The 13104-nt window shown below is 46.4% G+C and overlaps 1 protein-coding gene across 1 annotated transcript in view; it reads right to left on the minus strand.

The window, feature by feature from the left end:
• The window catches only part of LOC128267245 (arginine kinase 1), a 29997-nt gene extending 18645 nt beyond the window's left edge, over positions 1–11352 (minus strand). Inside the window, exons 1-3 of the mRNA XM_053004047.1 lie at positions 11090–11352; positions 9334–9423; positions 4721–5542 (exon numbers count right to left, since the gene is read on the minus strand). Of these exons, the coding sequence (XP_052860007.1) occupies positions 4721–5542; positions 9334–9377 (866 nt within the window). The 5' untranslated portion in view covers positions 9378–9423; positions 11090–11352. The remainder of the gene's footprint in view (positions 1–4720; positions 5543–9333; positions 9424–11089) is intronic.
• Between the last annotated feature and the right edge of the window lie 1752 nt (positions 11353–13104).

Genomic DNA, 13104 nt, shown 5'->3' on the forward strand with positions numbered 1-13104 from the left:
TCGAGCGAAGCCGAGCCGAGCGGGAGGATCGGTTATTTTCGGTCCCGGGACCGGGACCAACCCGGGGAACTGCGATCGTCTTATTTTTGGCTTGGATGGCCACACCTCGGGAACCGTTAGCGCGGTGCTTCCAAACGGTGGCCGCGGGTGTAGAGTTCGCGGTTGTTTTCCTATTGGCAGTCGTCGGATGCTTGGCTGTGTCGGGGAGCGCACGAGGGATGACAACATCCCGGCTTCAACGGACACCGGCAGGAGACGGCAGAGCTCATTCGCTACAGACTTGTTGTCGCGCATTACGAAAGTTCTACTGTTATGTCGTGAAGGGTTTATCGTTTCCGTCGATTATCTAACAGGCTCAGGCGATGTAGTCTCTGTGGGATTGTCTGCTCCGCAAAAAATAAGCCAGATGAAGCAGTAAGAGCAGTAAGCAGTAAGATGGCTGTAAGATCGAAGGAGACCATTTCTATTTGTCAATTTGAATTTTAATAAAACACTTTTTTATGACAAAATGTCTTCTCCGATCTGAGCCCATCGTTTCCCGGTCAGCCAAGAGGACCACGCACTGATGCTTCGACATTGAAAACCTGTCTCCCTTCAATTAGCCCTTATTTTTAATCCTGCCCCATCGGTACATTGGCCGGTAACGGCGGCGAAGTGCTAATCAACAAACCCAACGCTACGCTTTCGAGATTCTCTGTTTTTCTTCTGTTCATTTCGGTCACAAAGCACAATAAAACATTCTTGGCTCGTTCCCCGAATCCGATGCTCGAGACGATGTTCAAACCGAACTGGCCGCCACGAACACGGACAATGGTGGTGGCGGTCGCGCGCCAAACCTCAGCCCATCTGGTGCTGTTCCGAGGGAAAGGGCCACGCTGAGCTCACTTCGCCGGTTGCCAACCCCTGTTGCATTTGAACCGTGCGTGACACGAGCTGCTGGCAAATTGAGCTGTGGCCATTGCCAAGGCGAGACACGCGGCCACCGCGGTCCGATCGATGGTATTTACATCGGAACGGTGGACACGGTTTTGGGCACACGAAACCTGAGGACGATGCCAGCCAAAATGACGGCATATGGGCTCTGGCTCTGTTTGTGCCGATCGTCACATTCCAACGCATCTGTCAGATGTCCTTTGTGCGTTTATGACAGGACAACGAAAACAGGATAATGATTTCGGTCCCCCGTCACGTTGCCGGGCGGCCTGATTTTTCTAAGGAATGGTAGCGGCACCAGTTATTAAGATCTTTGCCTCTTTAAGCAAATCATCGCCATATGTTCGATCCTGGTTTCACGAACCCACAACCCAGTATTCCAGGACTTTGATTCTTTAACGAACTGTGACGGTTCAGAATCGGTGGCCAGCGTCACATTCGCGCAGTAGTTTAGTTGTTTAAATGGTTACCGGCGTAATCTAAACAGTAACGCCAACCTCCACCGTCATCTATCACGGTTCATTTGGCCGCCACGGCCGCCTTCCCGGAGTTGCCGCTCCAATCCGCTGGTCGGTCTCGCGAAGCGTGAGATGGGGGATTATATTTTTAGTGCCGAACACACCCAAACGCCAGGAATCGTATGATGGGAAGCGGACGAGAGTGAGTCAAAAAAACACACACACACGAACCACAAACCGTATTGAATGAAAAATTAAATGAAAATTGCCTTTCCTCTCTTTTTTTTCGTTCGTTGGTCTCTGGCAGCGACGGCCATCATTGTGGCGTCGTTCGCGGGAAAACGGTAATTTATCATACGCCCGTCTCCGCTGGCCGGGATTTGCATGTCACGCACCCGCACACGCCGCCGATGGTTTGAAGTATTTTTAAAATTTTTTTTTGTATCTACTGCCCCGTCCTCTAGCCAGCTGGCCGCCCAGTTTAGTGCTACCGTATGGGGCATTGATTTCGTACGTTCTGACAGTAATGTGCTCCGTTTACGGATCATAAATGAACCATAACGGAACTGTAACTGTTTGTACACGGCAGTGTGACCTCGCCAGCCAGTCAATCGAAACGAGCACAATTCTATGGTCCCGACTGTCGTGAAATCGGTAATCCACAACCATCAACCATCGGAATGAAAATCATCATGCGCTCAATATCAAAAGAAAATCGCATAACAGAATAAATTCTTTCTGTTCATCAACGCCTTCTATCACAGGGCAAACGGTTGACACTGGCCATAACCAGGCCAATTTTCTGGTTTCTAATAGCAACGATCGTCGACAAGTTCGTCGAAAAACCTGTCCTATGTCTGTGGCTTATCTGTCAACAATTATTCGCCTCACTGCAGTTCTAATCTAAGCCGTTGGCTGTGTTAGTGAACCGCTGCCTTATCTAATGCCAGCGGCGATTCCGTTTGATTGCTTTATTGGTTGTGTTTTAGTTGTTTTTTTTCTCTTCTCATTCCTTTCCCTAAATATAGAGCGCACCCAACAAACGGCACGGTACACGGCGCGAACGCCGCTAAACAAATCGTCTTCCCTGGCGCGATTCCCTGGCCGTGCCACCGATGCACCGATTCACCGTTGACAGATGTGGGCCCGCCGTCTTCCGTTTCGATCGTATATTAAGAGCACGGTTGATGCAATTTCATAAGATTACGACAGCCCGACCCGCGCTTATCCGCCGCCGCCCAAGACCGATGGAGCAGCCCGGTACTTGACGGGTTCTCGAACGAATTTCTAAATTCGTCGATCGATCGTTCGGCGTAAGCTAGGCGGCATCGGCGGCGAGACCGGTCCACCCAAGAATAACAACATGCAAGGCAAGGCCACCATCCTTCTCTGACATCTATTGCAATGTTTTTCTTCTATTGTTCGAACACGACCAATGTTTTGAAGAGCGTGTAGGACACAGGTTCTAAGTAAAAACAAAACCATTCTTTGACCATTGTTCGATATGTGTTTACATTTTACGCGTGGTATTGGCGACTTAAAAATACACCAACACTTTAATGGTCCAGCGGTGCCTTTATGTGCGTCTGGATTTTAATTTGGATGCGGAACGGCTGCCACCGAAATTAGCATCGCAAAGCAAAACCGCCACCGCGCCACACGTGAACCGAAAATATTAATTACAACGAATCCGCCCAGTCGTAATTCTTGCCGTTCCGCCATCTGCACCATTTTATGCGTAATTACTTCGAACTCGAGCGCTCTGCGCGCTTCTCAAGAGCGATGCACGCGTGCGGCGCAGTCCTGAAGCGGTGCGGTGCTGCCACTACCCCGGACCGATCGACGCTCCTTCGCTAGCGGCATTGTGGTGTGTTTTGTTAAAAATAGGTCCACCATACGAAGACGCCAGCCAGCGAAAGTAATGCCGACGTGGAGAGCCGGCAAAATCTCGAACGGTGAATATTATCATCGCCCCAAGAGCACCGGGACGGGACTGAGATATGGAACAGAAAACCCGATGGCCGGTTGAGAATCTTGGATTTCTCGTTGGAAACTTTGCATCGGGGAAATGCAATTCTGTCCCGGCTTAACCCGGCAACACCAAAGACCTGGTACGGGCCCTGGCCTGAGGCAGCCACTAAATATAAACCCGGATTTCGTAGGAAGTCGGCAGCGTGCGGCACCGAACTGTCGTCCGCAATAAACCGAAAAAGGTGTCTCCCCGGCGGCCCTGGCAATAGATGGTGATTTATAAGGCGTTACTGCTTCGCTACTGGTCTTTTTATAGCAGCCATCAGCGTGCAGCGTGCACGGTGCACGGAGAATTAGACAAGAATTGTTAGAGAACAGAACCGTGAGTGCAGTCCGCGAGTTGGTTCGCCGAGAGCTGCATCATTTACCGCGGGGAGGCAGTTAAACTGCTACACTCGGCACTTCCAAATGTATCCACCTCCGTTTGTTGGCCGGCTGATGAGCTTTCCCTTAGGTCTTTAATGTTAGTGCCAAATTATTTTTTTAATGCTGTTCCGAATTACGAAAACGAATGCTAAACAATGTTGCTAGCTGAAGATTGTCACCGAAACTACACTGAGTATGTAAACAGTGAGCCATTCAGAGGGACAGTCTAATTTCAACCTTGCACTCTGTCACTAAAATCATTCATGCCATTCTAATAAATAATTTTTTATTCTATGTCCATTACGTTCATTACGGTTTTTGAGTCTCATTACCGTGATAACTTGACACGATCTAGTAACCTTCTGTTATAAAACGCAGTGACCTATGAAAAACCAAACGGTAAGCAATAAGCTGATTTTCAGAAGGACGATGAACTGCGTTTTAGAATGTTTAACTGTTATGCTGTTTGTATTTTGCTTGTTTATTTCATATCAACGTGAATCAATATTACTTTTCTAATAAATCGTTATCATTTTATGATTGTAACTCGAGCTGTAGCATTGAAGCCGTAGCAATTCAGCACTTCCAGCCCACCCTCAACCGACGGTTGGCCATCAATGACCCCCACATTAACGCCCACCAGTAAACCGTCGTTCATTTAAAATGCTTCACTTCTATTTCGTTCCAACGTTCCTACTACACCGAGACTCATGAGTATCTTTCCTGAGGCCGTAAAACTTCCTAAAGCGTCAGAGGATGAGAATTTCAGTTCCCGCCTCAAAATCTGGCGGCATTTTTTTGGCAAACAACTCCTCGGCGCGCATCCAAAAAGCTACTGAAGCAAAGCGATCCGTGGCAATCTGTCTCAGCCGTGCAGTTCCTCCGCCGCCAAAGCCACCATCGTCAGCTGTGCCTGTCTTTCCGGCGTTTACCTGTCGGCAGGTGGAGCCGGTGGGGCCATGCTGCCTCCTTCGCCTTGCAGGAAGCTCATGGTCGAGTTCTTGAGATCGACCTTTGGCTTCGGGGCCGGTTTCTGTTTCTCGACCATAATGAAACTATCCTCGTTGTTGGACGGCAGCAGCGGTTCCTTCTCGGGGACCGGCGACGCGTCCTTCGGTGCCGGCGCTGGCAGCTGTTTCTTTTCCTTCGTCAGCCGAGGTGCCGCTGGGTCCAGCAGGGGTGCTGGAGTAGGTAGGGCAGGAGCTGGAACCGTGATTGGAGCTGGAGTTGGCGGAGTAGGAGTCGGAACCGTAGCTGGAGCTGGGACCGGGACTGCAGGGGGTGCTGGTTCCGGTTTCGGGATCTCTTTCGGTTTGCTCACTTCCGCCGGTTGGACAGGTTTTGGTACGGGTGGTGCAACCTTCGGGAGCTCTGGGGGACTAGGTTCGGTAGGTTTTGCTTGAACGGAAGGCGGTTCTGTCTTCGGTTTGTTCGTTGCCACTGGTGCAGGAGTATCGGGCACTTTGGGAGCAATCTTTGGTGGCTCGGGCTTTGGTTCGACCGGCTTCGTAACGGATGGTTTTGGGGGTTCAACCGTTTTCGGGGGTTGTGCCGCTGGTGATACGGCTGGCTTTTGCACGGCTTCCCCGACTCGACCGGACGAAGTGGCCCCATCGGATTTTTTCTCGTCTTTACGATCACCTTCCTGCGAAGGAGTCACAGCTGGTTGATCTGCATCATTGACAGCCTGAAGGGAGCGGTCCTTGTTTCCAGTGAAAAACGCAAACAATCTATCGAGAAACGGTAAACGTTTGCTGGAACAGAGGAAAATAATAGAAAACAATAAGAAACTAAACAGAAAGGAAAATAGAAAATAAAAGTAACACAAAAAAGGAGTAAAAAATACATTGAAAATAAGCGAGAGTAAACCTGAACAAAATCAAAATCACCAATGACACTATAGTGACACACAGCAGCAATGAAATCATCAAATAAAAATCAAAACGAGCAACAAAACAAAAACAAATCTAAAGTGTTTACCACAAAACCGTACATAGATTTATACAACTTAACACTATTGCGTTGGGTATAAATAAACGAATTTTAAACACATAAAACTGGTCTAATGGCTTAATTTTAGAGTAACTCAATAGCTAGCGAAGCAAGATCGCAGGCGCACATCCGATAAGAACTATAGTTTTTTATGCGAGATCTGGGTATGTTCAGTTTATTTACATTTCTTATGTGTTAGTTTGTTTTCTTTTTATCACAACAATTTTATTTTTATTTTTTATTGAGTGTACTTTTTCTACATTAAAAGAAAATGCTGTGCAAGCTTTTATGTCTTTGCTCATTTCAGTAATCCACAATATCAACAATACCGTGTGGATTCGTCCGTAGATTTCAAAAGCAATTTCATTCGTATTTTTGTCTAATATCCTTCATAACATACCTTGAACTTGAACTTGTCGCTACGAAGATAATTCGCAAGCGATGAGTCGCGAAATCGCCAAATGACCCTGACAAATATGATCACCGGTTTGGCGATGCACGAAATCGGCAAAAAATAGGTGTGACATTGGATATACCTTCCTCACCAATCTCAAAACACACCTCTAACCGAAGATATTCGTGTAACAACCGATAAGATAACAAATGTTGTTTGCTGCACCGGTAAACGTTTTGGCACGTACACCGAATTCGACCGGATGTCTCTAGATTACGTTCCTCGTGCACCAGCTTCGTATGGCAACAGGCAACATTGCGGATTGTATCCTTTCGCTATCAAAATATGTATATTTGCCTAACGGTGTGTGGTGCAGCACGCGGTGTGCACATTCTTCGAAAATAGAAGGTTTTTTAAAAGGTAATTTTTAGGCCCGCCCCCCCGCTGATAGAGCAGTCGGTAACGCTCTTCGCTGTCAGCGCAGCTGGCCTGGGTTCGAATCGCGGGATCGGTTGTCACTCAACCGGCCATGGTTTCGATTTCCGATACCGGCGTGACAAGGGGGTTGGCGCGGGGCTAACAATCCCGTCCGTAAAAATTAAAATGTTACAGAAAAAGAGCATCAGAGATTAACATTGTCTCTGGTGCAGGCCAAGACTGCTCAGCGGTTGTAGCGCCAAAAGAGGAAGAATTTTTAGGCCCTTCCAACATGCTGCTTGAAAATTACACTGCGTTAGCGGATAATGTTGCCCATTTGTTTGATTAGCGTTTACTATCAACAGTGAAGGGTGCGTGTTCAATTACAGCCATTGCGCTGATAAAGCTAAGCAAGCAAGACATTATTTATCTGCTTCAAGAACGTAGCTATTGATCGTTGATTTTAAAGTGCCGCGCCTAAGATCTGTCGTTTAAATGACTCTGGCACACTTCCTTTTGTTGAAACGATCCTGTTTTTGACCACGTTTTTCTCTGATACATAAGTTTTTCATCAGATGCTGGTTCGTTTGGAGCTTATCTTATTATTTAAATCGTTTTGATTTTCTTCGTGCGCTCTGGATGGTGATCGCGTTTTGTAACATTTTCTCTCCACTTTCACCTTCTTAATGATATAAAATGAGTGTTTAGTACAATTCTTCGTAAGGTTAAGGCCTGTTTCCCTCCTGTTTGTCATTAATTGTTAGGAAAACAAAGTGAAACACACCAAACCAAAAATAATTGACGCCTAAAATTATCTTCTCTAAACAATTCAGCGTGCGCACATCACCCAAAAGGCCGCCAAACATCTTTCGCCAAATAACTTAATCCCATCACATCGCACCTATGTCGCTAGGGGTGTTGCAAAATACCGTTGACAGGCACGGTAAGCATAAATCTACAATACAATTTGGTATCCTCTGCGTCCCATTCAAGCGTTGCTTTCTAGTTGTGTTGCGACATTTGGCCCCCAAACCGCCTGACATTGAACATGAACAATATTCATTCAGTAAATGACAAGAATCGTTTTCAAAAGATAGCTCTTAACGAAGCCGATTTTCGACGGATAATTGGAGTTACAGTTCTGCTTTTGGATCGCCTATTAGGTTACGGTCTCAAATGGGCGAACAAACTTAAATGTTCATTAGATTGGTTGAGGAAACCCCTAAAGGTTTTCAGAGTGCTACTTTTAAAGCGGTACAACAGCGTGCCCATTGGACTTTATTCTGTAACGATCACCACTGCGCTCAAGTTGGAAAACTCACGTCCATGGCAAGTCATTGATCAGCGGCAACCATTCGACCGTCTCCTCGTAGAGGATGGTTAGCTGGCCGCACCGCACCGTCCACATGGCCGGGAAGTCGCGTAACGCACTGGGGTCATTTCTCGTCCTTCATCCAGAAATATCCATTGTGCGCAAATATTACCTTGACATTCGCTCAGCTGAACATCCGATGTTTGGCCGTCCTCGCCAACTACCGCAAACCGAACCAAACCGGCGGTCAACCGCGAGGCCAGTGAAAGTCTAGTTGACTTCGGTGATTTTTCTTTTACTTTGTGATTTTTTAGCTAACACCTTTCTACACGCGCCTTTCTGCGTCAACCGGCGCAGGAGCAAAATTCTTTCGAAATTTAAAAATAAAAATCTACGCGCCATGGGCCGCGCGGGTCGGAACCGCACTGAACATCCGGCGAACCGTGTTATATAACGGTGTTGTTTACTTGCCGATTGCGTGCCGTCGCTGGTTTATTACGAATTTTCTTCGCCATTGGCCGTGGCTTTGGAACCGAAATGATTTTAATTGATGTGCAGCACGAGCAATACGTCCTGAAACAATCCAAAGGACGTCCGCCACGGTTCGTCCTTGGTGCGTATTTTGCTTCAAATATTTATGTGTTTATCTTTTGGCTGGTGTAGCAAAGGCAAAGGGCACAAGATACACGTAAAATAAAGTACAATATTGTGTGTACGAATTCGGTAATTATTGCAAATAGGGTACAAACTATTGTAAATTTTCGTAGAACCACTCAGCATTCGGTTTACTATTACCTCTCTTATTATTATCAAGGTAAATGTTACGTGCGGCTAATTATACTTTAACCCAAACAGTTTCAGCTGACATGTAACGGTGATTTTAAGTCTGTGCTGCTTGCTGCATACTTTAAGGAGTATTCAGTGGGCACCTCAGAAAATAGTCAGAAAGCTTTGCTAAGGCAACGCAGAGCGAGAGCTTCATCACGATCTCTCAATTCTCTCGGTGTCTGAAGATCTTTAGTCATTGGAAGTGAACCCGACGACATTGACGGTGTGGTGAGTCAGAAGCTCACTTTAGCAAGCAGCATTCGTCACCCTTGAAGCGCCATGTACAGATCAACGATCGATCGTTGATCGATTTGGATGTGCGCTTGGTTGCTCCACCGTTGACTATATTTAGCAGTATTGTTAACATCTTGCCGACACCTTTAGCTTGTTATGCAGCTGAGCAGCAAGCGATCGATATGCGTTTGGTCGCGATCATGCAGTTTGCGTGCTATGGTACATGGCATGGCATTTGGCGTAACAGCAGCAGCAGCAGCAGCATTGACCTGCAGCGTATTTGGTTGCGGTCCCAGAGCAACATTCTAATTACATTTATTTGTTTTATAGGGATGCATTGCATGGCTTTGTTTCTGTGTGACACTTACCGTAGCTCGTCCAGGGCCAGCGAAAAGTACCACAGCCCAAACATGGTCGCAGTCAGCGGGATTAGTGCGTACTTTAGAAAGAACGATTTGCTGTAAAAGAACGAACGAAACGTTATCCGATATCAATTACACAGGTCTACGGATAACCAGCGGAAGAGTAAAATGCTTTGAGTGTGTTGTTAGTTGTTGCTGCAGTGTGACGCACGGTGACAAAAATGTCGCCCCACAAGCGGCGGCATTTTGAGTCACGAAGCCACGTGATGGTACGGAATGGATACACACATGGCGGTGTTGGGCGTGATATAGTCCGGTTCACGACTACAGGTTTCGAGAAATACTCGGTTTTACGTGTCTGCGATCTTGAGGTTGGGATTTCAATCTCCCTACAATAAACGACAGAATTCAGTCGCGACGACTGCGTTGCGACTTAAATTGTGAAAGCCAACAGGATCGAACATTTGGATCAAAGTACAAGTTTTCTTTAGGTCTAAAGAGGAATGAACTCAATCAGTTCCTATCATTGAGTGAGGTTGACAGTTCGGCATTTTATTTAAGGGGGCTACTAAATTCTATCGCCGCTTACCAACACCAAAACAGATAGTGCATTTCGCCCCGGAACGCACCGAACACTTTGGCTGTCGGTAGGGCGCCATTCGGTCTTCGGTCAAACAGTTCGAAAAACAAAACACCGCCACCAATGACCCCACTGGTTCCGCTTTTTTCCTTACATTCTGTCCCGGATCGAGGCTACCACTACAACGATATGCTATCGATTTTGTCCTGGATGACCTTCTTTGCTTGTATCGAAAATTGTGCCAACAGGCGGTGCCGGCTTCATAGTTGCATAAGATTATGACTACTGAAGAGATGAGCTGGCGCCTGGATGAGTTCATGTTTCGATAAAGTAAATAGAGAAACACAGAGAGAGAGAGACTGCGGATGCGGACAGTCGAGAGAATAACGTTTCTGGACGTGCCGGACGGGTGATAGATACCGAAAGCTGCTTGTGTGTGCATTCGTCTACTGCGGGTGGTCAGTCAGCCGACACGCCCGATGATTCCGCGTTTCCGTTGCAATGGAATTGGCCGAAAAGTTGGCCGTTTCTTTTCATTTATTTTTCGTTGGTTTTGCGCAAACCAGTTCCCTTCTCTTCGGGCAATTATTTTCGACGCTGGAGAACGGAGCAGACGGAGATTAGTTTGCTCCAAATCGCTTTTCTCAAGCCGGAAAATCTGAGGCTACCTTCCTTGCGATTTGTTTCGACTCCCTTCACTCTGCGGTCACGGGTAGCCTGTCTACTGTAGCCTCTGCGGGCCAGACCTTCCTCCACTACCATGTTCTATTTTCGTGAAGCCAATCACATGCAGAGCACGCGCCCGTCGATCCATGTGACAGACAAAATGGAAAGACAGCCAGGAAAAAACACGGCCGCATGTATCAGTAAAAACTCGGTAAAAATGAGATCACTGCGACTGTCACCCGGTTCGAGGTTCCTGTGTTCATATTATTCTTGTGCAGCGTGAGGAGGAGCAAAAATGCAAATCGAAAACAATATTCTGTCCTTAACCGATGACGTAACGCTGGCGTGTAAACGCGAAGCGATGGTGTAAGCGAGTTACACACAGGTAGAGAGTAAAAAGGATCCCTGATGATGCATAATTGAGACGACGTTGGCGCCGCAGGTCGGTTTTGTAACGATTTTCTTCACAGTTTTTCTTTTAGTCCACTCCCTCTTTCGAGTGACCCACATACTTACGCTTCTATCGTAAGAATCTTGACCACGGTTCTGTTGTGTCACGAACGAAGTCGATCACTTTCTCAACTTTATCTCTAAAAACAACACCTCGGGCACTTGTTACAAGCCGTAACAAAGAATGGTATCGGGTTTCGGCACTCACTTTCGGCAACCAAGGCAACCAGGAAAGACACCCGACCGGAAGTCAAAGTCCTCAACACACGTGTGCTATGGATTAAAAAAATCGACCGCGAGAAGTCGTTCACCGAATACTGCCGGAACCGAGTTTTACGTGCAAATTTTCACGACTGAACACCAGCAAGACGTCGCGGAATTGTTTATGCCTTAACGCGATACCTCTCGATGACGGCACGGTTTGGCATGACACTGGTAGTAGTAGTGGGTTAAGTCTGGCCCAGCAGAGAGAGAGAACATTTACCGGAGCGACAGAGAACGCCAAACCAATACCACAAGCGCCCACACTTGTCAACGCTCGGACGGGAAAGGCAGTGTTTCTCTCTGGGTAGGTGGCCCGGATTCGTGCCCACGTTCCGGTACGATGCGTCGTTTGGCCTGGGACCCTTACTCAATCTCTCTCTCTCTCTGCGGGGTGTAAAGCGAGTAGACCGTGATAATAGATTTAATTTTACAGTTTTCTAACCATTTTCATTCTGAATGCCATTAGACCGAAAAGAGCATTATTACATTGGTTCATCACTAATCCCCATTTCTCACTTACGGTTCAACCTCATCGAGAATGTGACTCACTCAAGCACGAGGTTGAGTTGTTGAGTGTGTTCGTTACACGGCGTTACTGCGATGCTCAGGGCAAAATCATGGGCCCAATAAATGAGTTAACCGACAATTCACGGTCTCTAACGACATCTTCAAACAATCTGCGAGATAAAGCACGTATCTGACCGTGAGAGGCAGAGCTGGTATTCGGGTGGGGGGGGGGGGGGTTCGGGCGGCACACTTCACCATGGCAACCCGATTATTTCACCTCGAACGAGCTTTCTGAAGTTGGGAGCTTTTTTAGCCAAGACAGTTTTCACCACCGTGGGCCACTTTGTTTCCTTTTACACCAAACACGTGGTGTGACGATAATTCCATGGAGGCGCCTCGTCCTTTTCGAACACGCGGCTGTTGCTTGAAAAAGTTGAAGCCAAGTCGGTGAGCTATTGTTTGCTAAATATAAGAAACACATCAATCATCCACAACATAACAAAATCATTCGGAACATATTTGCAAATACTGCCTGTCCTCAAGTACAAGAACAGAAAAAATGATAGTTATATTTACTGTTAAAAATAGTTATTGTAAATGGCTAAAAATAAATATTTTAAACGGAAATTAATATGAACGTGAATGTGATTAACCTCATCGTAAACCCAAAGCTACCTTCCTATGCCTTGTAGCCCCTGATCATTTGTTAGAAAGATACTATTAGTATTTATTACTAGACTCTATTTATAGTTGCTTTAGTATTTAGATAGTTTCTATGAATTTGGCATGTTTTTGTTTATCTTCTTTATTTACACAGAGATGAAATTAAAGGTTGGTGCCAAAATAATATATTCAATCAAAACTCATTCATTCTAAAAACTTGTTTGAGCTGTAGTTTGGCGATAAATTTAAATGATGTGGTGGTAAATCGATAACAAAAACTCTCAGTTCCATCATTACCATACTTCTTTACATTCTGAGATCATTGCTGATGAACATCAAAGCAATGTCAGTGTTGGATCATTCTGAATCTCAGTCGTTTCGCTTATTTTGAATGTGGTTTCTCTTATGGAAGATAATTGAGGGAGTTCACTTCTATGCCCTACGTCCTGGAATCCCCGCACTGCTTCATCTGAGTACCGCAGCATAACTGAAATTCTGGGGTTTCCCGAGATGTTCAACAGCAGCGCATCTTATCACAATTCATCAACGTCACGACGTCACGAAGTGAGTCACCAGTGCGTCACAAACGGCGGTCTTCCTATGTTCTCAGTTTCGTTCCTCCAGACTCTGAATGATTCGCGAGTGTA

This window comes from Anopheles cruzii, chromosome 2 (assembly GCF_943734635.1).
Source record: "Anopheles cruzii chromosome 2, idAnoCruzAS_RS32_06, whole genome shotgun sequence".
NCBI lineage: Eukaryota > Metazoa > Arthropoda > Insecta > Diptera > Culicidae > Anopheles > Anopheles cruzii.